Here is a 27,196-nt window from a genome sequence, read left to right as displayed (position 1 = left end):
AGTTTTTCAAGATAATAGCTCTCTACCAGAGCCATACACAGCAACCGAGATCCCCATACAAACAAGGATTCAACAGTAGGCTAGATGACCCGGCCCACTGGTAATCGGGCCTACTTGTTAGGGGTTTACTTGAACCTATTCTAAGGGAGGCCAGTTCTTCTGAAACCTGAAGACTAAACTGACCACACATGTCCACTACTTTTTTTTGTAATTTGCAAGGCTCACTTAGTCTGGAATTATAGTCTGCTCACATAAACCACTGCATGGTAGAACTGCTTCTCCAGAACATCAGTTTAAGTCATGTGGTCAGGTGTGACCTCTGGACTTTCAAGAAGGTGCATTTACTAATCCCTGCTTTTCAGCAATAAACAATAGTTGATTAGCAGCTCTGGCACAGATTCTCAAATACAATCTTCCTAGCATGATGCAACAACAGCCAAAGGGACTAGAGACAATCACATAACCAAAAAAGCTGCCTTCTGTAAATTGAACGCAAAACTGAAAAGAAAAAGTCACCTGATGTGACAAATATAGGCAGAATACTTCAGATGTCATAAAACCTACCACTTGGTCAATAAAGTGGCTTATGGGAAGTTTTGTGAAGCATAAGTATGCTCTTCTTCTTTACTGATGTACTTTTATATCTGACTTACTTTTAACAGTACTGTGCAGTCGATGGCATACTTGGTATTGTGTATAACAGGGCACTGTGATGGGTTTGAGGCTGCTAGCCTTGCTGCAAGCCGAAGCCATCTCCTTACAAACTGAACCGTGTTTATTAATGTTTTTATTTCCCCCCTTCAACTCATTCCCTTCTCTTGTGCATGGTCACTCCTCACCTCCCTTTGTGGTTCTTGCAGTCACCTTCTTAGGTCTAGATGTCTTTCAGCCGCTTTTAACTTTGCAGTCACTTTTGACCAAAAGGATTCCTTCTGAAGATCTTCTGTTGTTGTGGTATTACCTCAGTTCTGAGAAATTCTTTCTTTGAATTTTAACATTTAAAATGATAGTTCTCCGAAAATGCTTTCAAATACTCAGCACAAGAGAATAATTCAAAAATAGAATACACAACGAGGGAAAAAGGAAAGCAGGAAAAAGTGGAAAGGGGAGAGATAAGAAGAGGACATAGAGCTTACTAACGTAAAGAAAAGTGGCTACAAAGGAGACATGGAGAAATAGAGAAAATGAAAAAGAATGGAGTTAAGTGAAGAGGAAAGACAGTGCATGGGTTTAGCTCTAAAAATAGAAAAGGAAATATAAGATACAAAAAAGAAGAAGGAGATAGAGAGATGCTAAGAAAACAACATAAAGGAAATACCACATAAACAATTATAACATTCAAATTGGAAAGAGAAATTATCGAGGAAAAGTGAAAAATGATGTAAACATAGGTGCAGAAATTGGGAAGTCAAATTATCTTGAATTTATTAGTTACTGTTGTTATTTGTTAATTGTCATTCGTATAGCACACAATCTGCCATTAGTTTACAGATATTTTGGCCAACTTGTCATCTGTGCCTTTGGGCTAATGGTTTCCAAAGTTTCTACACAGTGGGTTCCACACAGTTTCAACACAGTAATCTATTCAAACAGCCCCAACAAGCTACCAGCAGCCTGCCCAAACTCGAAAAAATGTCTACTGGTGGAACTCATCAGCAGCCTTACAAAAAGAGATACCGATCCCCGTGCGCATCTGAGACCTCAGCCTAGGACCACGCCCCTGCCTGGCTGTCCAGCCAATCCACTGCTAGCGCTTCACCATGCACGTGGTCATTCCCAAAATTTGCAGGTGGCAACCTGGGAGGCCTTAACCTAAAAAAACCCAGGGGCCATTTTTGTCAGGCATTTGACCACCTTGAATGTTTTTCAAATGTTAGGTTTGTGTACTACATGCAAACTTTTTATTGCTTCACAAAGAGTTGCACTTAATTTTTAAAATAAATGAAACAACTTAGGAAATTTGCTGTTCTAGAAGTCACGGTTAGGATTACATGGCGTCCTAACACAATGCCAACACACTGGTGGTGGATTTATCCAGTGTATACAGACAAATGCCGAACTGTGATTTAAATGATAAAGAACGTGAAGACATTAGTCTGAATGAATAAAGAGCCTTGAGAAAGCCCCAGGCTTAAGAGCCCTAAGGAGTGAAACACGTGTTGACTGTCCTCCATCTCCATTGGGCATCGAAAAATTGCTTCGTAAAATAAAAACTGAGCCATATATAAATGAACGCGATCATGAGTGATTATTAAATGGGAAGAACACTCCTACATTGCTTTTGGAGTGAATCCTGGCTGCAGAAAAGGGATCTTAAAAGGCAGACAGAGGGTGCTGGATCCTTGAACTGGTGTGCACGGTTAGGTTTGCAGTCTGACACTCAGACCGTACTGCAAATATTGCTATTTTTGTGTGCTTGCATTTCATGCCCTCTCTATGCTGTTGCACTTTCGATAAGCCCTCAAACTACCCACAGGCTCATTGTCTAATAATGTGAAGTGCCAGAAGCTTGCGCGACAAGTCAACTCATAAACTCCCATGCAGTGGGGTCCAAGTGGCTATTGTCTTATCTTTCCGTGTCCATGTTCTTCTAACATCTGCCAAGTACTGTCTTGGCACAATGCATTTTCTTGCTTAGATCTTGTGCAAATTCATGTTCCAAGCTGCCCATTACTACACCGTTCTCCAGCAAATACTTTTAAAACTGCTGGGTGGTCAAAGCACTTGCCTTGTTGTTTGTAACAACATGTAATGTCAAAGGCATGGAGAGAAAGACATTGTAGACTAACAGGGAGATGTATCTATTGGATACAGTACCACCTGCCATACATTATAAGGATATCACAAGTCACCGATGAGCTCTGTGACCATATAAATTGAAGACTTTCATGTATTAGTGCACTATAAGACACAGAAACCTACAATCCCTGTATAAATACAGTCTCAAATGTCTTTATTGCAGTTAAATTGTGATATTACTTGAAATAGGAAAATGGCAGAGACGCACAACTGTAATAACCTAATACAATTGAGTTGTGACACCATAATTACTGCTTCCAGAACCTGCTGCCAAAGTGAAAGTCAGGCCATGGAGCCTCGTTACAGCTGCAGTCTAAACCCTTCTTATAATTATTTTTTCTAACATGATCAGCACAAAAGAGAGACATTTTTTATTTTTTGCATACTGTAGTTCATTTTAGGAAAGAAAGAATCTTTCTACATGTTACTACTCATTATGAGCTAAGGCATTTTTGTTAATCTGATTTACATTGAACTACTTCGAATGCTAAACTGCTTTTTGGTATGGTCAACTTTACACTTAAACCTACATTTATTCTCATGCTTGCAGCCGGAGGATCTCTTTCATACCCACAAAGGATTAAAGCACTTTGGGGGATGGGTGATGTGTGCCCATGTATTATAAGGAATAAAATACTTTCTTTCATACTTTAAATGGATATATCAAATGATCTTGGAGTTCCATAACCTTATAAAGGAACTCAGCCTTCAGCCTCACTCCTCTATATTTTCACAGAACTCCTCGATGATTTGCAATGTTATTATAATGTTCGACAGGGGGTACTTTATACAATTTACATATATTATTTATAGCACATGCATTACTATAAGTCTCAAGACTAAAATAAAAAGAAAAATAAAGAGCTGGGTGGAAAGCTAGAATTAATCTCATCGACTGGTAATAACCTGGTGGAGGGTAATGCCGATTGTTATGGACTTTTAACTGTGATAAGTCACTACTGCATGTTAATTTGAATGAGGATGGCTGTAATGTTTAGAGTTGGTAAATTGTGTTATCATTGTTTGTGGTCAACAACAATACAAAATGTCTATAAAAAATAACTTGGGGGCGGGCACATTTAATTATGATAATATTTAAATGCACGTTAAGCACATCTGTATGTAAATGTGCAGATTATTGTTGCTCCTTGTCGTTTGCCATGTTGTAATGTTGTTGTCTGTTTTTCGTCTATTTTCAGGGAATAGCCTAGTAACACTGCTGTGCCACCTCTTCAATACTCATGGCCTTATCCACCATTTCCAGTTAGATATGGTTAAGTTGCACCGGTTTCTAGGTGGGTACCATTATTTCACTTTATTTTGGCTGGAACTGAACCACATGTTTAACTCTGCTTCTCCATCTACACAGGAGTTCCTCAATTATGCCTTGAAGCGGGGTCAATTTGGGCTTTTGGTTGTGCCATTCAGTCGTATTGCTACCAGGAAAGGCCAACTGTAGTGCGTCGGTCCAAGTCGAGACATAGTTGATGTTGACAAATAAGGTGCTCCCTGAAGCATTCCCAGAGGTTGCATCCCCATGAATGAATCTTGTCTTACAGCAGAACACTAGAAATGTGTATGCAGGATTCTGAAGTCTTTGATGGACTATCTGTGGTGAGACACCAGCCACTGTTCATCCTTCACAACCTTGTATGTTCTTTCAAGTGATGATCAGTTTTCCACCTTCACTCTCAGAACCAAGCTTCTCCTCCAATCACTCATTAACGTTAAACTTGCCTTTGACCATGTACAGCTCTCTGCTGCCTTTCGGCTAGGTTTGTGTTACACAACTGCAGCATTTAGTTATACATAAATGCAGGAGACAAAACTCCACCCTATGACTTCAAGACGGATTTAGACATCCAGTCCAGTGCGACAGGAATTGTTTTGATATCATCAGCTTTATCAAAAGACGTGTTAGTCCTCAAACCTAGCTATGGCCAGTGTAGGCGGGCAATGGAAAGCTTGGCCACCCCATACTGATCTGTCACTCCCAAAATGTCCCTGGCGTCAGCCAAGGCTGACAGATAATAAATGATAAAAACGTGTTTTAAGATAAACTCCATTTGCCTTGAAATGAGTACAGTATGTAAGCTAAGCAACAAGCTCTGATCTGCACACAAATACAGTCTTTCAGAGGGCTGCATTTTCTTCCCTTCCTTTAGACAAGTGCAGTGCTAGGTGAGAGAAATGCCATTTAAATGAGCGTGAGATGAGATTTGAAAACAGTAAGACATAAAAACTTGCCATGTATGAAGATATATGCATTGTTCCTGCTGTTTGATTGGATATGACACAGTCCTCACGATTTCATCCTTATCCACTCCCTGATAGAGCTTCAGACAGACAGTCATGTGGAGGGAGTACTTGCTGCATGAAATATGTAGTCCTGTGTAGTAAAGGAGAAAGACCTATAGTTATGGGATATATTATTGCATCCAGGACTGGACTAGCTGTGTGGCGGGGCTAAGGCAAAATACCCCCGTTGGCTGGAAGTGCTTTCAAGGCTCAATAGTCAAGAGGGGGGTCATCTGACCACCAAGCATTCACTACAACCCTCATGGAGTACCCCACAATTTTCTGACAGCCACCTACATGATTTCCTGCTGAGGATGTATTATCCTCTTGTCTACAGAACTGCCTGTAAAACCTATGACTTTGTAGCCAATGTGGGGAACAACCTTTACAACGCAACTTTTACAACGCACTACACTTACAACGCATTTTTTACAACGCAACATCCACTACAACGCATTCCATTACATAGCATGACACTACAACGCATTTTTAAAAACTACCTTTACAACGCATTCCATTACATCGCATACTACCTTTACAACGCATACCATTACAACGCATAATATTACACTACACTATCCAACACTTACCCTACTGTTGCACCCCCTGGAGTTAGAATAGTAATTTTTACCCCTATACTATCCAACACTTACCCTACTGTTGCACCCCCTGGAGTTAGAATAGTAATTTTTACCCCTATACTATCCAACACTTACCCTACTGTTGCACCCCCTGGAGTTAGAATAGTAATTTTTACCCCTATACTATCCAACACTTACCCTACTGTTGCACCCCCTGTAGTTAGAATAGTAATTTTTACCCCTATACTATCCAACACTTTCCCTACTGTTGCACCACCTGGAGTTAGAATAGTAATTTTTACTCCTATACTATCCAACACTTACCCTACTGTTGCACCCCCTGGAGTTAGAATAGCAATTTTTACCCCTATACTATCCAACACTTACCCTACTGTTGCACCCCCTGGAGTTAGAATAGTAATTTTTACCCCTATACTATCCAACACTTACCCTACTGTTGCACCCCCTGGAGTTAGAATAGTAATTTTTACCCCTATACTATCCAACACTTACCCTACTATTGCACCCCCTGGAGTTAGAATAGTAATTTTTACCCCTATACTATCTACTATATCCCCTATACTATTAATATTATGCGTTGTAATGGTATGCTTTGTAAAGGTAGTATGCGATGTAATGGAATGCGTTGTAAAGGTAGTTTTTAAAAATGCGTTGTAGTGTCATGCTATGTAATGGAATGCGTTGTAGTGGATGTTGCGTTGTAAAAAATGCGTTGTAAGTGCATGCGTTGTAAAAGTGTGCGTTGTAACGACATACATCCAGCCAATGTGTTTGGAAAACTGTCCTTAAAGTTTTTTTTTTTTCCATGAACATTTTTGCTCGTGGAAAAGCTCCTCCCAACCTTACTAGAGAGTCACTCTCCCAAAGTATCTCAATGGGCCTCAACTAAATTCATTTCCAGGGTAGATGCTGTCTTCCAGTCCAGCTCCTGTCTTCCTTGTGGATTTAAAATGTCTCAGATTTTAAGATCTTAGAGGAAGTTGCTATGACTGATCGAATAATATGCTGTGCTCTCATCCCTTTGAAACAATAAAAGTAACGAGCGGTCTCTGGCCACCTCCTTCCTTGTCCCCTTTACTTTTTTAATGCACACATATAAATTCCACACTGTCCTCTGCTATTCTGCCCAGGTAATCTTGGGAAAACTTTGGTGGTCTTTTCTGGGCTCTCTTCTGCTTTTTCTGGTTATTAAATCAATTTCGATTTCTGCATGTTTGAACTTTTTGTTTCTATATTTTGTATTTTGTATTTTTTCTTGTTTTAACTTTTTTCCCCTGGATATTATTGTCAAACATACCACATGTTCTCCTGTACCAGGTGTAGATAGCAGGAGATAATGCCATATATTTCCTAGATTTCAGAGCCTAAAAGCATTTTCCGGACTTTTCAAGTAGGGCACCAGTGTGGTGTAATTAAAATGTAGATGCCTTGAAACTGGTGCAGAGAAAGCTGGTATTTATTAATTTTCTCTGCCTTGGGAATAAGGACTGCTCATTTCGGTAGATGTCTCTGGACACGATCACCCAACAGTGAGCCTCTGTGTACATTTGTGTTTTACTTACAATGTTTTTTATAAGCAAAATAGTTGTAGTATTTAAGAAATTGTGCAGGGTAACTCCACATCCTTTTGAAGGGTTACTGTCAGTCAACCTGCAGGGATTATGTAACTAGGTAGACATATTATGTTCTACAGTCTTAATATATGCTCCTAGAGTTTCCTACTAACATGTTTCCACCATAAATGGGATATTCCAAAGCAAGCCTTGCTCAGGCCATAGGTCTTCCTGGCTCGGTCTGGGAGCCATATCACAGAACGAGCAGCAGATGAGCTGTGACTCTGTCCTCCATCCTCCATTATGTAGTTGGGATAAATTAAAAAAACACAAGCAGTATCCTGCCTAATGAAGCAGGGTTGCTGTAACATTCAGAGTAGAATTAAAATATGAATTTGCTTTTTGTCTGCTTACACAGAACATGCTGTTTTAATAAGCCACGGTTCAAGAACGTGTAACAATATCTACCAAATATGATTTAACCTTTGATGGCTCAGCCTTGGCCTTGTGGATCAAGCCAGACTCATGACTCAGAATTGGATTGGTTCGCACTTACTTTTCAAAGCTTCTCCTTGTGTAATAATGGCATTACACAGAAGAGGTAACAGAAGATCTGTACTTTATTTGCAGTTCTGGTTCAAGAGGATTACCACAGCCAGAACCCATACCACAATGCCGTCCATGCTGCAGATGTCACGCAAGCTATGCACTGCTACTTAAAAGAGCCAAAGGTAAGGCAAGAGCCATTGTAGTCTCTGGCAGTGCTCCTATCTTATTCATTTTCATGCTTTCTTTCACATTTCATGATCACTTTAACTTTTTGGAGAAAAAAAGGATCCAAACAGCTTCTCTGGTTTTCCTCAAAAACAATTTTTATTGTCACTTCTTTTCAGTATGTAGAGAAAATAAAAACATGAGACACATGTTTTTCTCTCCAGCTTCAAGAAACTAGCAAAGTTTTTCAAGTATAGCGTGTTCAGTGTTTGGGCCATATGTATACCATTTGCGAACGTCTGGAAATAATTGGTGGGCTGATCATTAAATTGTCATTGCCGAATATGAGCTTTATAAGAACAAGCTTTTCCAGACAGGCCAAATATGTTTTACAAAAACATGGGACATTTTGTGGATGATTTTTCTGGGGAAGAATAATATGTGACCATAAAATATCATAATAAATAAAAGAAAATGTAACTCCTCTTCACCCTTTATGCCTAGGGTACGCTTTGCTTCTAACATATGAGAGAGCAATTTATCATAAGATGTGTCTTACTTCCAGTGGTTGGCGGTAGGATGGGTTGTGCCTTTGAAGTGTATTTCAACATTTGTTATCTAGTAAACATGTTTTTATTTGCCAGCTCGCCAGCTTTCTCACACCTTTGGACATCATGCTTGGACTTTTGGCCGCCGCAGCTCACGATGTGGACCACCCTGGGGTCAATCAGCCATTTTTAATCAAAACCAAACACCACCTTGCCAACTTGTACCAGGTAAGATTTCTTACTCAGAGAATACTCTGCAAACACAGCCATGTGACAGTCAACAAGTAAAATTCATTCTAATGCAAGCAAAGCAAAAAACATAGCACGTCCCATTTTATTTCAATAAGGCATCTACGATTAGGCACTACAAATGCAATATTTATAATATTGCATATGTAGGGCCCGAATCCATTTCGAGGAGGGAGGGTGTGTGTGTGTGTGTGAGAGAGAGAGAGAGCGAGAGTGTTTGTGTGCATGCATGTGTGTGTCTGTGTGGGAAACAACCTTTACAACGCAGTCATTATATCGCACTACCTTTACATAGCAGTCATTACATCGCAACATCCTTTACATCGCATGTCATTACAACGCAGCCATTACATCGCATGTCACTACAACGCATGTCATTACAATGCATGTCACTACAACGCAGGCATTACATCGCAAGTCATTACAATGCATACCATTACAACGCATAGTACCCTTACACTATCAAACACTTACCCTACTGTTGCACTCACTGGAGTTAGAAAAGTAATTTGAACCCCTACACTATCCAACACTTACCCTACTGTTGCACTCACTAGAGTTAGAAAAGTAATTTGAACCCCTATACTATCCAACACTTACCCTACTGTTGCACTCACTGGAGTTAGAATAGTAATTATTACCCCTATACTATCCAACACTTACCTTAAATGCAAAGTAATGGTATGCATTGTAATGGTATGCGTTGTAAAGGTATAATGCGATGTAATGGAATGTGTTGTAAAAAGTAGTTTCTGAAAAGGCGATGTAATGGCATGCGATGTAAAAGAATGCGTTGGGAAGGATGTTGCGATGTAAAAACTGCGTTGTAAAGGCATGCATTGTAAATGTATGCGTTGTAACGTCATACATTCTGCCAGTGTGTGTGCGTGTGTTGTCGTGCATACTTATTTTTCTTAGTGGAAAAATGCAATCGGTTTCAAAGCCATGACGCAGGTCCGTGGAAAAAAGTACATTGTAAAAAATACAAACCTTTGCTTGATTTGCTGAAACATTCCAGATGGTTGGAAGCACGCACATTGTGAATATGTCTTCATAGCGCAATGTGAACATTCCAACATTTTGCCTCATTGGATCTATGTTGCAATCATAATTGTAAATCTGAAAAAGGTTCCCTTTTGTGTAACTGACTCGCGTGGAATAAGACTATGCAAGTTGAAACTTTGAGGATGCACTCACTACAAATCACGTATTCGAAAGTCCTTGTAGGGATATTGTTTAAAAACTGAATACTGTCTTCTGTAAAAAAGGTCCAATTTTATTTTGCACAATCAATTTATAAACATTCCATAACATCGTACCGATGTATTTAAAAACATGATGCACACAATTTCATTCTTAGTTACTTTTGCACAGGTAAATACACATTTTTTTCAAAAAAACCTTTAAAACAAATTCTGGCACAATCTAAAAACTGTTCATCAAAGCAATTCACAAAAACAATTAGAAGAAGAGTAATGTCTTTCCAGACTAGTCGTAGCCACCATTTACCGAAAAAATTAATTTTAAAAAGTACTTTTTATGGAATGTTTCTGCAAAAATGTAGGCAATACTCATTTGCATTTCACTGCACTGCATCTTATCGCATGATCAATTATGTCATTTAAGATTTAATGAGTGATGCCACTTATGAGGTCAAAAACAGTGCATGACCGGAGGGGGTGGGGAGAAGGGGGAGTTATTGTTACTTTTTGTACCCATAAATGGGGATTTTCAGTGGTTTTTACGTTAAGTTTTGTAACTATAACTACACTTTAACTGTAGTGTTGTCAGTTAATTTCAGGGCTTTTTAAACATACTTTAACGTGAAACTAAACATCACTTTATTTTAACCTTGGTCTTTTTTATTGTGAATACATAAAAAATAGAGTAGGCCTCGTTTTTTAGATGCAGCATATGGATTAAGTTAACGAAGCCTACACCAGAATACACTCGACTGGATCACTTTTTATGGATCCATTTCTCTGCTAAGAGCAGATGATGAGCAGTTAAAGTAAACAATACTGCCCTGAAATTGTCATTGTGGTTTACCTAAAACAAATTACACAGCATGCAGGAAGTGGTCCCAAAAAGTGCCAAATGTTTCAAGAAGAGCTGAACAGAGTGGTTGGCAGGTAATGTTGTTTACTGTCAGGATCTAAGATTGTGCACAGCCCTCCTGGGTGTGCTTTGCTTTCAGTTAAGGGCACCTTTTCAAGGCTGCTGGGATCCGGTTGATAGGCTCAGTACATATCTTAAATGACCAGGAAGACATTTTTATGCTGTGTGAAACATAGTAGGCAGCAGTGCGTAATTTGAGCCGGTTGTTTCCGGTGCTCGGCACCGGCCAATAAATGTCAATAGCTGCTATTATAGCAGTCTGCCACGTGGTGGCGCTGTCTGCCTAATTAGGCATGAGCACAACAACAGCTGTTTGTTAATGAATATACATTAACAATGAGTAATTACTCCAACCCAAGCCATTTTATAGCTTTGGGGCCTGGAAAAGGGGCAATGAATGGTGCATGCTGCAGTGGCCTCCTGAGGTGGGTGGGCCCTGGCACTTTTTTTCTTTTTTTTTTACAAATTAAGCACTGCAGTGGGAGGCTTTTGCCTGTAAGAGAAAGCTACAGCTGATGCATATCTGACCACCATCACACAAAGGCCACCGGTGAAAGCAGAGTAACATGTTCAAGATCTACCAAACTGTAGCTTCTATGCCTGCGTGCCAATCTTCACGTCTCTGAAGATGTACACTATCCACTTTGCATGCCTGTGCCATTCCCCATGGTTCTGTCCATCATACCTCATGTTTGTGAAGAATTCATTCAGGGCACACATGAAAATTCACTTCACCAGCTTCCATTAGTGTTTAGTAACCCTATAAGGATGAAAATGGATCAAGTCCTGGATGCAGTTACTGAAAGTCGTCAAAAAAGAGGTTTTTTTTCCCTTTTCTTTTCTTTGTGGCATACCTCGGAATATCCATCCCCTGTTTCGGTTTTCTTTGTCTAAACAAAATGCCAGCAATTCAAATGCATGCAAGTACAGTCTGTTGGTGGTAAACGCTTACACAATTAACCGATAGCCCTGTGTTTTAGCCGTGCGGTAAGGGTTAAATAGTTGTTTATGAAATGCACACACTTTAGAGTAAGCCTGCGGGCTGCCAACTAAATGCAAATAAAGCATTTACCCAGAAAGAATTCCTCACTACATCTCTAAACTCTGCACCTACCCTCAATATTGCTGCAACCTTTGTTGCTCAGTCAAACGTGTGTGGGGCGGGGGAGCAATGGTACTAAATGCAGGGGCTTGCCAAAGGGAGCAGGCACTCGGCATTCTGGGTAAAAATAATGCATACACAGGAAGCCTGCGGAAGCAGCCCTTTCATTGTTAACAGAAAGTAGATCGCAGTTCCAGTCCAAACTTTCCAAGGTAGCTGGAGCATACCGTGTCCCCACCCGAGTCTGAAACCTTTTGCAATCAGAGACAAGTAGAAGATAAACAAGCATTTGCAATGCAATAGGTCTCGAATTTACGGGAGTTTGAGCTATTGACATTGCAAATAATGCCTTTTTTTTTTTTTTTCGTTTTTAAAACATAAATAAAAGGCATTGTCATTTACAATGCCAATAGCTTAAACTCGCGTAAATGCGCGACCTATTGCATTGCAAATGCTTGTTTTAAGTGCGGTGAAGGCTCTGCCTCCCAAGAGGCAATGGGCATCTGAGTCACTGGCCCCACAATAATGGCCATAAAAACACTTTACTCTGCTGGTCAGCCTCCGTGGTTTATGCCATGCTATTTCTTTCATGAGTGGCAGTTATAAGTAAAGGTATTCAACCAGAATCAGCGCACAAATGGTTAAATATATCCAACGAAATGCACATTTCTTAAATAGCCCCTGCATGCATGAATAGGGTTATGATTTGTAAGTTGCAGCTGCTGATCCAATAAGCAGTGCCTTATGGCAATAGTTAAGCTGTGTTATGGTAATAACTTAGAATTTGACTTTTACACCTCATAGGTATGTGGATGAGTGTAGGTTTTATAGTACATGTGTTGAACAGCATGTTCGATGTAGAGAAAGACAGACAGAAATACAGATAAGGCGATAGATATACAGATAGAGCCCCCATATCGGTGAATGGGGCCCAGTGACACAATTATGTAAAATACGTTTAATACCATTCACACACTTATTCGTACAAGGCAAAGATCCTATTCTACGATGTTATCAAAGTGCAGAGAAACTGACATGGGAAAAAAAAGTTTTCTTACTGCATAGAATGCATGTTACAATAACTCCCGCAAATAGTCTTGAAGTCTGTTTTCTATAATTCCATCACAGTGAACAGATGTCAGCACTCGTGTTCTGGTGTTGTGCATGCACCTATTTAGAACTGACACACGGCGGCATGGCCATACATGCAGAGGTAGCAGCCGGGTGCAGTAAGCGTGTTATTTTACCATTCTTAAGGTAGGAGAGAGAAATCATTAATCACTGGAGGCTTCAACGGTCCCTCCGCACTCACAAAATGGGAAAAAATAGCACTTTACACCTGGTACAACTGCAGATAAAGAATGGGAGAAGATGCATAAGATGTAAGCATGTAATATGGTCCCGCAGACCTGCTGAGGGTTCTGGGCCATACTATAAACCTGGAGGCCGACGGCAAGTGGATTGTAAAGTCACCAAGATCCAATCTAACATGTCACTCAATAAATATTGGATATGCCGCTTTTTTTTGTGGTAGTGGCTTCAACGTTCTTCATTTTTTCAAATGGTAAAATGTTTATTGAAATCATTACGTGAAATAATGAGCTATTCTGTTTAAGAAAATATGTAATGATGTAGTTAAGGAAAAACACCCTTTAGATTGCTGAGGCTGTTCTCTGCGAGGTGCTGCTGACAGGAGGCACCAGTTGGAATTGGACTGCCCAAGCTTTGCTTACCTTTCATGGATAGAAAGTCGATTAAACAGTGCACAATGTTGAAGCAGAGGCCTGGTGCTTTTATTATGATGATTAACCCCATATTTCAAAGGCCCCAATTAAATAGTTTCCAGATTATACAGGGACCTGTGAAATATGTCCCATTGTTTATGGGTCCTGTGAAATACGGGGTTTATGCCACAGTGTTTCTGCAATTAAAGCACTTAAACATGTAATATGAAACCATATATCCATTATTTATTGCCATTGTTGAATGCGTGGCCAGGCCTTGGAAATATGTGCCCTTGTTCACTGGCCCTGTGAAATACGGGATTTATAAACACTCTACCGTGATCAGGAACTTCAGTTCGAAACGCGTAGGAGGAAGTCACTTATTGAATAAACAACATTAATCATCAAGAGGAGTGCCGCGTTCTTTGTTTTTGAGGATTAATTTCGCGAGACCCTGTCCTGGTCTCGACGCGGGCACCAGCCGTTCAAGGTGCTCCCACTGTCACATGGACGTTTTGTAAAAGGATATATATATATATATATACCATTTATTGAATGTATAGGTGGGCCATGACAATTTATAAGGCGCATTTTGTTTCTTTTTTTTTTCTTGAGTGTTATATAGCGCGAACTTGACCGGAAGGTATCAGAGCGCTTTACATAAGGATCAGTTGCGTTACACAAGGACACATTTATTTTTGTTAGGCACGGGGAGATTAAGTAATTTGCCCAGAATGAGAGGATGTTCAGCGTCATTGCCGAGACTCAAATCTGGTTCTCTAGATTGGAGGTCCACCGCCCTTGCCGTTAGGCCACATCCTCTCCCCTGCTAGTTGTAAATACAGCCACGTAAGCAGACTCAGAGTACAGTGTCATTGTACTGACGTATAGTGTGATGCAGTGAAGAATATGTGGTATCGACAAATTCTCGATGCAGTGGTAACAAGGTGGGATTTCCCATTCGCACACACACTAGTAAGATTAATTTCATCACTTGCTCCAACTGCCTACGAATCCAGCGTCAGTCTAGAAATGCCAACCTCCTCTGAGCGTACGTGTCCTTTCGCTCAACCACACTCAGGGGAACAAAATACTAAAAGACTCCCCAATACGTGTTTCCAGGAACTAGAATAGCGCCACGTTTTTTTTTTTTAAACGCAGCAAAAAGTTTCAACAAGGCGGCACCAGCTTGACTCATTGCTAATTGTTCGATGGTTGCATGTTGGGGAAAGTGACAAGTGCGGTAAAGCTCTTAAGTAAATAGAAGTCGGTGTAAACAACTAATTACTTTCTGGGGGCTGTTTGGACTCACTCGTTTCTTTTACATTTTAATGCGCAAAAGGCTCTGAATGAAGCACCTGTCCGCGGAGCTGGCATCGCATGTGGGCGTCGCCTTTGAGATGTGGTGGGCACGGATTTCCAGGCGGGCTCTCTGGGGGGTTTTGCTCCGAGAGGTGCGCGGCGCGCACGATGTGTGTGTCTGTGTTTGCAAAAATATGCATAACACCGGGGTTCTTCCCTGGCCCCACACAAGCTTGGCAGACAGTAACTACTTCTGGAATATTTTTAAAGTCGTGCCATTATTTTTAAAATGTGTTTTGTTTTTGTGCCGAAAAATAAGCGCGCGTGGAAGCTACACACATGGACCTTAGAAACTAAGAATGTGTTTGAGGCAGTGCTTTAAATGGGCAGGTGCTGTCCGGTACTGACTATCTACACTTCTTTAGTTTGAACGGAAGTGTGCCAGCACCTCTACAATACATTTAACGATAGAGTACCGACACTTTTCGGCCCTGCTGCACTAGATTTAATGTGAGAGCACCGACACTTCTCGTCACCGCTGCATACATTTAATGACACAGGGAGAAGAAAATCCAAGCAGAATAAGATGCTGGAACTGCTGGTGTGTGCGCGCAGTTGCGAGCAGCAGCATATGTTTCCAATTAATGCGCCCATGTCTGGGCACGATAATTGGAAACATATGCTGCTGCTGCGCGTAACAGACACCAATAGGCCATGGTCGGAGCAATGCTCCCGCCTTAGGCCAATTGCGTGCTGTCTTTGTAAAACATTTTCCCTAGGAACACTGCCAGAGGAGAAGGGTGACGTTGCTGTCTTTCTTGGTGGCCATTTGATTGTGGTATACATTAATTGCATTTTATGGGGCATATTATCAAGAACGGCATTAAAATTATCGCCGCTTTAGCGGCAGAAAACTGCCGCTAAAGCGGCGATAATGGGCTTGATAATATGCCCTTGAGAATTCCAATAGAAGCCCAGGTTCACACCAGAACATGGGCTTCTATTGGAATTCTCAAGGGCATATAATCAAGCCCATTATCTCCGCTTTAGTGGCAGTTTCCTGGAAACTGCCGCTAAAGCGGCGATAATTTTAACGCCGTTCTTGATAATATGCCCCTTAGTGTTTTATACTTCTGGCGACGTGCTAAAGAGCAGCACGAAACATGGAATGCTGTGGCCCATGTTGGAAGTGGTTTTTTTTTTTTTTTGGTTGTCGGTGATCGACCAGAGTGGTGCTTTCATCCTGACTTTGATTGCTTCTCCTAACCATGTAATAAAGAAAATGGGAACGAGATTTAGAAATTATGCACCTAACATTAATTTATTATTGTTTCTGGTTCCAAGGTTGTATATGATAAATGTTGTCTGTGTGGGAAGTGCTTTGATGTTGTGTGTGATGAGTAGTGAAATGTATTTAATAAATGTTTTAAATAGCACAAACTTGACCCTAGAGGGTATCAGAATGCTTTACAAATGCCTAGGCAAGAAGAAACAGGTAGAACAACCAACAAATATGTACGCTGACATTACGCGGTGTAAATCAGGAAAAGGCAAATAAGATAAATGAGGGACATGCATTTCTTGTCTCACTGTGGTTGTGTAGCTGTGATTAAGCTGGGACTGGATCAAAGTTGGGGTGAGAGATAGCTGCACATGTGGACTTGTCGTCATTCTAGAGACCTGTTTGGTTTGACTTCTTGGTTCGGTGCATGGTAGAGGAATGGACTCTTTGCAGACAGCTGATAAGGCTGGGTTCCACTACAGAAATTTTAACAAGGAACCCAAGGTCAATGTCTCTTCTTACCTGCTGAGAAGTGTAAAAGGGAGAAACAACGCATCACAAATTAACTTTTCAAAACTTGCTAGACTCAAGGACCACAGAGTCCAACTTCAGTTTAGGGGATTTATTACAATACCAAAAACAACTGAATATGCAAGCACCTCAAGACGAGGTTGTCGAAATACATAGGAACTAATACAAAACCGAATCTATTGATTAATCTGCTCCGGTGGATCATGAAGAGAATAAACAACTTTAAAAATGAAACACAAGCAAGGACTGCTCCAACATTTAAGTCAGACTTCATCTGTCTCTAAAAATGAAAAAAAAATTAAACTAACCCTACACTATCTCTAAGGTGACATCCCTACATAGCATTTCCCAGGCAAAGTCAATAAAAAGGTGTCAGCCTGTGAAGAATTCCTAAGAAGCACATTCACAATGAAATCAGATAACTAAACTAAGAGCTTGTTCTAAGATACTCTTCCCAAATCAATCCTCTACCCCTTCTTCTAACTCATCCTCTCTCCTTCTACCTCTCTAACACTCCTTCTTCTTCTTCTGACTCTTCTCCCTCGGGGGACTTTCCCTAATACAAAATGCAAAAATGTAAAACAATCCCACAGATCACCTCACTAATGGACACCTCTCCTAGGTAGTTTTCCTCTGTCTTCTCCATGTGTATTCCGTTGACCTTGGTTCCCAGGCCTCCTCAGTGAGAAGGAACACCGGCTCCCAATTATCGATTTGTTGCTTACATTATTGCACATCTCCTCCATGCCTAACTCCTAAAACCAAAGGCGTTAGTTCTGACTAACAAAGGCAGCTTCTTCCACCTGCAACTGAAACGTGAGAACAGAACATCCCTGCATACACATGAAATTCGCTGACTACTTCTAAATGAGGGAGCACACCAGGGAAAATACATTTTCGGCCTACACAGTTTGTCCAAAGTAAGAATAAATGAATAGGCCTTTCATATTCCAACGTGAACATTTCATTTAGGCCTTTACACATCAAATTATACACTCGAGTCAGACATGACAGGGGGAAGCCCTAGGCAGACATTCTTTATAGGCAACACCTCAACTATATCATTCAAAAAGAGGTCAAAGTGCTTTTGATGAACACATTTTGACCCTAGAACCCACTTACTCTTCTGTCCAGGCACACTCTCCTGCTATGTCCTTGTTTATTTACTTATTGGCCTTTTCCTGATTTAAACCATGCACTGTCGGCGTATATGTTTGCTGGTTGTTCTACTTGTTTCTTCTTGCCTAACCATTTGTAAAGGGCTCTGATACCCTGTAGATTCAAGTTCGCGCTAACTAAAACTTTATAAATAAATAAAATAAAAAGATATAAAATGGTAAGTAAGCGGAACAGTCTACGCTGGAATGATAGAGCAGAAACTCACAGGTATGGGCAGCCATATTTATGGACTAAAGAGTCCACCTTGAAGAAAGAGTGGGCAGCCCACAAGCAAGTACTGGTTATATGCAGCCATGGCATATATAATCCACCCAGGACTGACAGTAGGCAACCCAAGACAAGCACTGGATACAGGCAGCCATGGCAGATGATATGTATAGTGCACCCAGGATTAAAAGATGGAAAACCCACAGGCATGCGCTGGATACGAACAGCCATGATAATGAATGTAAGAGCCAACCACGAAGCAGCAGAAGTCAACCCACAAGGATGTGATGGTTATAAGGTGACATTGCAGATGATCTATAAAGTCAACTTATGAGTGCCAGAAGACTAACCCACTGTCATGCATTGGATACAGGCAGGCATGACAATGATCTAACTAGTCAATCCTGGAGCAATGGGGGCCATAACCTCCAGGCAAGCACTGGAGAACATAGCCACAGAGAATGTTCTTTAGAAACTACCAAGAATCAACAAAGAAGCATGCCCCCCCACCCCCGGTTATAGACAGAAATGACGCTGAGTGTACAATCGGTCTCGCAAGCGCACAAACAAATGAAATTAATCAATTTATGAAGGGAGAAAACAAATTTGACAAGTCACAAATGAAGAAAGGTATAAGCTAATCCCAAACTCCAATGAGTTTCATTCAGTCCTTTATCATGACCCCCAGGAGTGACAGGACAGATGAGCAGTCAGAAGGTGGCGCAACACAGGTCCCTGAAGCCCCGTGGTGCAGGGGCTCTAGAGCTCCAAGGGCCCCCTCAGCATAGTACCCAGGCACAAAAGCTCCTTATAGAGTCCAGAGGGGGGCCATTTTAGATCTGCCTTGACTTCGCAGATGTCTGTAAGACCTATTGGTACCGGGTATTAAAAAACACAGAGTTGGCTTTGGCTTGTCCCAGAGGAGATGTTCTCTCCTACTTTATGCTATTAGTTGTTTGATGTCATTGTGCCTCCAATGAAGTGCATGCATTGTAATGCGTGAGGGAATATTTGATATAAAAGTTCTCTGAATGATCACACATTAAATTCTTTATCTCACAGATGCATTGCATACAGTAAAACACTATGTTTTTGGTTTTGTGTTTTTACTGCAGCAGGTTTTTAAAAACAAATACTTTGGTAGGACTCCAACACAAGCCAGTCCTATTGATTTTGCCAGTGCTAGTTTTTAAAGAATGACATTACAATCACAATATTATTAACAGTTAATCATCTTTTTATCTTTTTAGAAATGGCACTTAACAAATACATGCAGGCACGATAACGTGTTTTAACATTTTAGAACTTACCACCAGTTAAAGAACTTTTGCAGTATTTTTGAAGATGATAGATTTTCAGTGGTATAGTTCAAACTCCGAGCCCAATCTTTAAAATAATAAAACAGACTGAGTTCTGCTTAGAAATCAATTTCTCAGACGTGCTCAAACTTCAAAAAGCAAATCTATTTCAACTCTCCAATTACAAGCATAAACGAAAAGGGAATGATGTTTCCAAAAAAATATAATCTTTTTAAAGAGCACCACTGGTATTAAAAAAGGAGAAACATATCGGAAAAATGAATCCTAATTTAAAAAGGAGAGAACGCAGACTGGACAAACACGTTTTTTCTGGGTTAAGAAGGAATATCTCTTTTATCAGGTGAATCTACTTTTTGGTTTTTTTTAAAGAACGTCCCGATACGCACTTTAACATAATTGAGGTACTTTCAGTTTGTGTATTTAGATGGTGCAGGATTGGTTTCCAGTTTTCTACCTTATTGTACAGGTGAGTGGATGCACAAGTATATGCTAGAACTTTTGAAGGGAAGAACGGCAGATCCACCACAGCCTGAGTGCTTTTAACTGGAACATCATATTCGTATTAAGTTAACGATTCCATTTTATCATATCCCAGCAAAAATCCAGAATGTAGTAATGAGTAGAAAACAGCACAATTTTTCTGTCTTGTCCTGGGATTTTCACAGTAGGCAGGGCTGCTGCAATCTTTGTTATGCTGGTTTGAAAGGTCTCTGCCATAAACTCTTTAGGTGACATAACTGCCATAAACTCTTTAGGTGACATAACTGACAAGTCCCCTAGCATCTGTTAAATCTGGCATCATTGGCGTGGGTTTCCCCCATATTTTTGCCTTTGCCTCCTGTTATTTTGCTGTGTGTTGGACTTTGTTTTTCTGGTCTAGATTCTTTGGGAACATTGGCACTGCTGCTCAGTGCCAAAGTGCAAGTGCTCCTTTGTAAATTGTTGTTATGGATTGGTGTTTCCATGATTGGTCTATTTGGTTTATTGTCCTTGGTACAGTGCACTGTGTGTCTCCAGGGCCTGTAAGCCAAATGCTGCTAGTAGGCTTGCAACACTCATTGTGCCACCTACACTAGCAGCCTTGCAACAAGGTCTCAGGCCTGCCATTGCGGTACCTGTGTGCAGTCTAGTTCTACCATGTAGACCTAGCAAGTGCACCCACTTGCCAGGCCCTAACCTCTCCTTTCTTACATGTTAGTCACCCCTAAGGCAGGCCCAAGGCACCTCTGTAGGCAGGGTGCAGTGTATGTGAAAGGTAGGGCATGCCCTGATGTGTGTGGCATGTCTTGATAGTGAAATACTGCCAATAACGTTTTTCACTATTGAAAGGTTATCTGACCCCATAGGATAGAATGGGGAGTTTTTTCATAACATCTTATAAGCATAACTGCCCATGGGAACAAGATGGGAAAATAAAGTTTGATATGCCTGAACTCAAAATGTTAAATTGCATCTTTTAGTGAGGGGGATTTTTACAGTCTGTGTTTGAAAATACCACTTTTAGAAAGTAGATATTTTCTTGCCTAACCATCCAGTGTGTCTTCTATGTTGTGTATTGACTGTCTGGCTTTGAAGTGACAGGGGCTGGGGATGTGCATTCTGTTAAGACAGCCACTTGGTGAGTTGAGGTGTGTCCTGCCTTTCCAGGGTGAGTTACATTTACATTTACATTCAGAGTAGTGGGAGGAGATTTCTTTCACACCTGAATGGGTCTGGTCTGCCAAGGACAATGCTGTCTCTACCTCCTGTAAGGAAGCTGCACCAGAGACGACAGAACTGGTTTTGGCTGGGCAAAGAACTTCTCTGCCACCAGAGAACAAAGGATTGTGTATTATGAAAACAGGGGCCCAGACCCCAGACTTTTAGGCCACTTCTGGGAAATCAAGAGGAAACTTTGCCAAGGAGACGAGCCGGAGAAGCTGAGGAGGAATACTGCCCCTGTGCTGTTTGCTGTCTGGGCTTTGCCTACAATGGCTACTTGCTGCCAAGGAAAGGAGAAAGACTTTGCTGTTTGCTGTGTCCCCTGCTTGAGGAAGATCTCCAAGGGCTTGCAATTGAGCTTGCCTCCTGTTCGGAAGTCTCAGGGACACAAAGACGTCGCCCCCAGTCCCCCCTTTGGTGGGAGTTCTGTCCTAATGAGAGGTGCCTGCCAGTGTTCTGGACCTCTGGAGGTTGTTTTGGGACTGGAAACTACAAGAACTGTGCAAATCAATGCATCGCCTGTTTCAAACGCATTGCAGCGGTGCGAGAAGAAGTTTCCAATGCATCGCCGCCGCCGCAAAAAATCAATGCAGCACCTGCTCGCAGCTGAAGTGCTTGCTGTGTGACAAATCCTGTGCACCGATCTCCAATGTCCGAGATCACCGTACCGATTCTGATGCAGGCCCCGTTGGAGTAGAACCAACACATCAAGGGGACGCATCTGAAGTCATTGCAGCATATCCCGGGTCTTCACGCATCGCATCGTACCAGATAGTCATGAATCGCATCGAAGTGCCAAGTCTGTCACATCGTTGGGGGACGCAGTAAGAAACCAACGCATCACCTCCTCTCCAGTAAGGAACCGACGCATCACCTCCCTTGGCAACAGTAAAGAACCGACGCTTCACCTCCCCCGGAGCAAGAAACCGAAGCCTCACCTTCCCTGAGTGTAAGGAACCAATGCATCACCTTCCCTGCGACCATTTTTGCTTGCATTTTTCGATGCTTTCAAGGTACTTTGTGTAAAGGTTTTTTTGAATCAAACATTTTCTAGGAACAGAACTGTTTCTACCTTTTAAGAATTATATTTTTAGTAATGTATCATGGATTTTTGTAGTTTTGGACTTATTTTGGTTTAGATAAAGGTTTACTTATTTTCCTAAACTGGTGTGATGTTCATTTGTAGTGTTTTCACTAAATTAGTGTATGTGTTTACAAATGCTTTACACTGCCTCTGAGATAAGCCTTTCTGCTCATGCCAAGCTACCAAGGGGGTGAACAGGGGTTATTTTAGAAGCGTATTCCCCTGACCCTGATTAGGAAGAAGGGTCCCTACATGGACAAAGGTACATACCCCTACCCTTGGGCTGCTATGCGCTTTCTAAATCCCCAAAATATAAACTAGAGACCCCCATTTCTAACAGCATTATTTAAAGAAAATTATCTATTTATGGGACGGACCTGTTATACCCAAGAAAGAACTTTGGCTGCAGAGACTGTGGCACTTGATAGCCAATGAGAAGATCTCCTATGATCTGAGGTATGAAACGGTTAGATTTGTGCAATTGTGGAACCCGGTCCTTCAATATCTAAACAAAGACAATAGAGTCCTCACTAGCCCAACAAGATTATGAGCCCTAGTGGAAATGAAACCTGATTTGTTAATACAGTGATGAAACTAAATGACAGCCTTTTGCTGATCTCAGGCGATACAATAACGCCTCTGATAGGCTATGAGTCAAAAATATAATATCACAAAAAAGAGAGACTAGGGAGAAAGAGAGCCTTCTCTGAATCCCCTATCAAACGTGGAAACTCACTAAGCAGAGAAGAACTACATTCATTAAAAATTATTACAAGGCAATAAGACAGTGACAAAGAAATAGTTTTATCCTTCACTATCTAAAACCCAGAGGTATAGCGAGAAGAAAAACTCATTTTTATTATAATACTGCCCTCACACACTTTGCAGTGTCATGTTTCATCATTGGGCCGCGTCAAACGCCCCAGTGCAGACCAACACAATGGGCGGAGCGCAACATTTTTTAGAGTGAAGTTTATAGTGGTGAGAGTACAGAAAGACAAACAATGTCAACAGAAAACGCAAATAATGAAGACAGATACAAGGAGAATTATTCCCTGAAGGAGGGACCACAAAGTGCAGACATAAACACTTAAAACTACCTTGGAGGGGACCATCAGCAATCTTTATTCCTGTCACCCCTTGGTAGGATTAAAAGTAATATCTCGGGACGGTTACGGGAGGTAAGGACCCCTAGATCCCTGCTGCGTAAACCAACATGTTTCAGCCACTGTTACACGCTCATCTGAGTCGTTCTGGCATTCATCAGGGTGTTGGTCCCGTTTTTATCTGGTCTATGCCCCTAATTGGTTTTTTTTTTACCTTCTATCGACAAGCAGCCGATACTGCTATCATCATGTACTCTGGGTAATTTCCAAGAGAGAACAAATTTCTGTAAAAGAAAGTAGAACATATATTTTATCGTTCTACTCCCCTGCTGTACATTCCATAAAAATGAATTTTTTTCACCTCCTCTAAACTATTATACCAGTGAATATACCATGTCACCCAAAACATAACCTCACCACTTAGCTACTGTGGCACCGGTAACAAACAGGCATACATTATACCCGTGAGGTGAGAAGAAAAGTTTATACAACCAACTACCTCCACTCGAGAACACCAGAGAGCAGAGTTTGGATTTTAAGGAGACATGCTCCTCTCTGCTTTCGAACCCATAATGCAAATCAATAAACTTATTATATCCAAAAACTTACAAGGGTTTATTAGAGATTCTCCAAACCCGGGACCGTTGTGGGACCGTGGTCTTGTTGTCACACTCTATATCCCGAACAGACAAGGAAAAATGTATAAAACCATCATTACGTTAATCCCAATACAAGTTCTTTTGAATGGAGATTGCAGCAATCATTCAACTATCATGTTCTATTGCATAGGATTCTTATAAATCAGCAGCGGTAGTCCAACCACTTTTTACACGTTAATCAAACTCATGTCAAATCACCGCTGGTCTACAGATTGAATTAACCAAATTATGATGAAAAACACCATCTGTGATTTACACGCGGCGTGCCAGACATCCGTTAGTTACTTACTACTCCAAAGACTCACGCCACTGCGACTCCTCACACCGGCCCACCATCGATACTGATGGAACCGATTCGCCTTCAATTTAAAGGGAGAGCAAGCAATGCCTAATCGGAGGGAAATCCCAACTCACTGTATTGTTCGGCACTTCCGGCATCGTGCGTTGGGCAACAGCGAAGAAGGACACCGAAAGTGAGACTCCCGATGAAACGCCTATAACGGCAGACATCTTAGGAGGGCTAATTATTCCCCAGCGATTATCGGACAATATACGTGGGGATCATAATTCAAAGAAGTAGCTCTATTCACCTTCATACCCATTTTATTGCACTTAGTCTCAAATTAAGGTCTCACTCTCCATTCCCTAAACAACACACCTGAAAAAATATACCAATCTGTTCTAAGCTCGCTTGCATCGAGCGGAGAAACAGGTGAAAAGGGAATAATCTTATCAAGTCTACAATCTGATCCCATACAGGGCCAATGCAATGACGATAACACAGGTCCTATATTCTCTTCATATCAAAGCGCATATTCTAGCAATATTGTTATGCGCAGTATCGAGAGTCTATAAACACTAGAAGTATTTAGAATCATTCTGATTTCTTCTGTATTACTTCATTTTTTACCTAACCCATACAGATGGAACCATGGAATTGAATCATTTAAACCCATAGAGCTGCTTCTAAGTCTGTTTATCCAACGTTGTTCTCTAATCAACAGGAAGCTGGCAATATCCACTGTATTGGGTGGTATGAAGGGTTTATCTAACACTGTCCACCTTAGATCTTGTTCATTATGTTTTTTCTCTTGGAAATGAGCTGTTAGTTTTGTGTTTGTTTTGCCGCATCTTATTGTGCTCATATGTTCCAAGATGCGGGTTTTTACTCGACGTGTAGTCATTCCAACATACAGTAAACCACACGGACACCGTATCAGATAAATGACATTCTCAGTGTTGCATGTCGTATGTTTTCTCTGCTCCCAGGGGTGGTTAGTTCCTATATCCGCCTTTTTACCATTCAATGAAAGGGGGCAGGCCCTGCAAAAACCACAAGCATAATGTCCCATCACAGGAGGCAAGAAGTGTTCATGATGACATACACTATTACCATCAATCAATGATCTAGGGCGTATGTTGACCACCGTATCTTTAATGCTGGCGCTTTTCTTAAACGAGAAAAGTGGGAAAGGTTGTTCCAACCCATTGGAATTCAAAATTCTCCAGTTTTTTTGTATTATCTTTTTAAGGTGGTTAGATGCTGTATTGAAAGGTGTGACACAAATGCTGCTCTCAACTCTTTCCTTGTCATATGTTTGTAAAATGGCTTCCCTATTACAATTTCTCGCTCTCTTCTGTGCCTTTGTAATAACATACTCCGAATAGTCTCTGTGTCTCAGTTTTTCACTAAGGTCGCTAGCCTCTTTTTTGTAATCCGCAATTGAGGAGCAGTTCCTGCGGAGTCGCAGGAACTGTCCATAGGGCAGATTTTCTTTCAATGAGCGAGGATGGAAACTCTGAAAGGATAGCAGGTTATTTCTATCAGTAGGTTTGTGGAAAACACTACTAACTAATGCTCCGTTTTCTGCTCTGATATAAAGGTCCAGAAAGGGCAGCGCCACATTTGTGAGTGTGCTTGTAAAAAACAAGAAAGGATTATTGTGATTTAACCAATCCAAAAAAGTTTCAGCCAAATTTCTACTACCTCTCCAGATGATGAAAACATCATCGATGTACCTGCGCCAAACCCTAATATGTTCTAGATAAGGGTTGGTTGCTGCAAATACCATCTCATTCTCAAAATTAGAAACATAAAGGCATGCCAAACTGGGGGCACAAGAACTCCCCATGGAAGTTCCATGGGTTTGCAAATAGAACCGATCTTCAAATTTAAAAAAGTTTTTTGTTAATGCCAGTTCCAAGAGGCTCAGGATAAACGCACGTGGTGTATTGTGGTTCCATTCCTCCGCAAAGAGTATGTTCTCAATCACCCTTAGTGTTTCTTGCTGGGGAATATTTGTATAGAGCGACTCTATATCGAGTCCGATCATCAGATCTTTATCAGGATCAAACTCTAAATCTTTTATCAGGTTTAAGACCTCTCTTGTATCCTTGAGATAGGCTGGCATTTTTTTGGACAAGGGGACGTAAAAAGACATCACAAAATGTATACAGTGGTTCCAAAATTGAATTGGTACCCGACACTATCGGGAGCCCTGGGGGAGGCCGTGCCGGTTTATGCACCTTAGGCAAAATGTAAAAGTAAGGCACAGTGGGATGCAATTTACAAAGGAAAGAAGCTTCCTTCTGGCTGATCCAGTCATTTCCAACTGCCTCTTCTACATAAGTGCTAATCATGACTCTTAGTTCCTCCGTTGGATCATCAGACAGAATTGCATAATTCCGTCTGTCATTCAGAAGGCGGAGACATTCTGTGTTATACACATTTCTATCTAGGATCACAATCGCTCCGCCCTTGTCGGCAGGTTTTATTATTAGCATAGGGTCGTCCCTTAAATCATTTAGAGCTTGTCTTTCAATTTTGGAAAGATTGGAGAATGATTTATTTTTCTCCGATGCTTCCAACATTTCAACATCCCTCAATACCGCCTGTTCGAAAACACCCACCTCTGGGGGTAACTGTCCCACACTGGGAACGAAGGTCGAGTGATTTCTCAGCCCTGTGTCATCATCTTTATCTGGCACCTCCTTGTCCTTGAAAAAAACTTTCAAATGAACACTACGAAAGAATCCTGCCAATTCGCATTTAAGTTTAAAGGAATCTAGCTGGTTAGTTGGGACAAAACCCAATCCCTTGGAAAGGACATTTTCTTGTG

At 41.1% G+C, this 27,196-nt stretch overlaps 1 protein-coding gene across 2 annotated transcripts in view; it reads left to right on the top strand.

Moving 5' to 3' along the window:
• PDE7B (phosphodiesterase 7B) overlaps positions 1 to 27,196 on the top strand; it is a 984,492-nt gene that overhangs the window by 913,977 nt on the left and 43,319 nt on the right. For both annotated transcript variants that reach the window (XM_085611598.1, XM_085611597.1), the window contains 3 exons: positions 3,999 to 4,094; positions 7,883 to 7,983; positions 8,611 to 8,742. In XM_085611598.1, the coding sequence (XP_085467724.1) occupies positions 3,999 to 4,094; positions 7,883 to 7,983; positions 8,611 to 8,742 (329 nt within the window). The remainder of the gene's footprint in view (positions 1 to 3,998; positions 4,095 to 7,882; positions 7,984 to 8,610; positions 8,743 to 27,196) is intronic.

The sequence above is a fragment of the Triturus cristatus genome, chromosome 6 (assembly GCF_964204655.1).
Source record: "Triturus cristatus chromosome 6, aTriCri1.1, whole genome shotgun sequence".
Classification (NCBI taxonomy): domain Eukaryota; kingdom Metazoa; phylum Chordata; class Amphibia; order Caudata; family Salamandridae; genus Triturus; species Triturus cristatus.
This window is presented reverse-complemented; position numbering and strand designations above follow the sequence as displayed.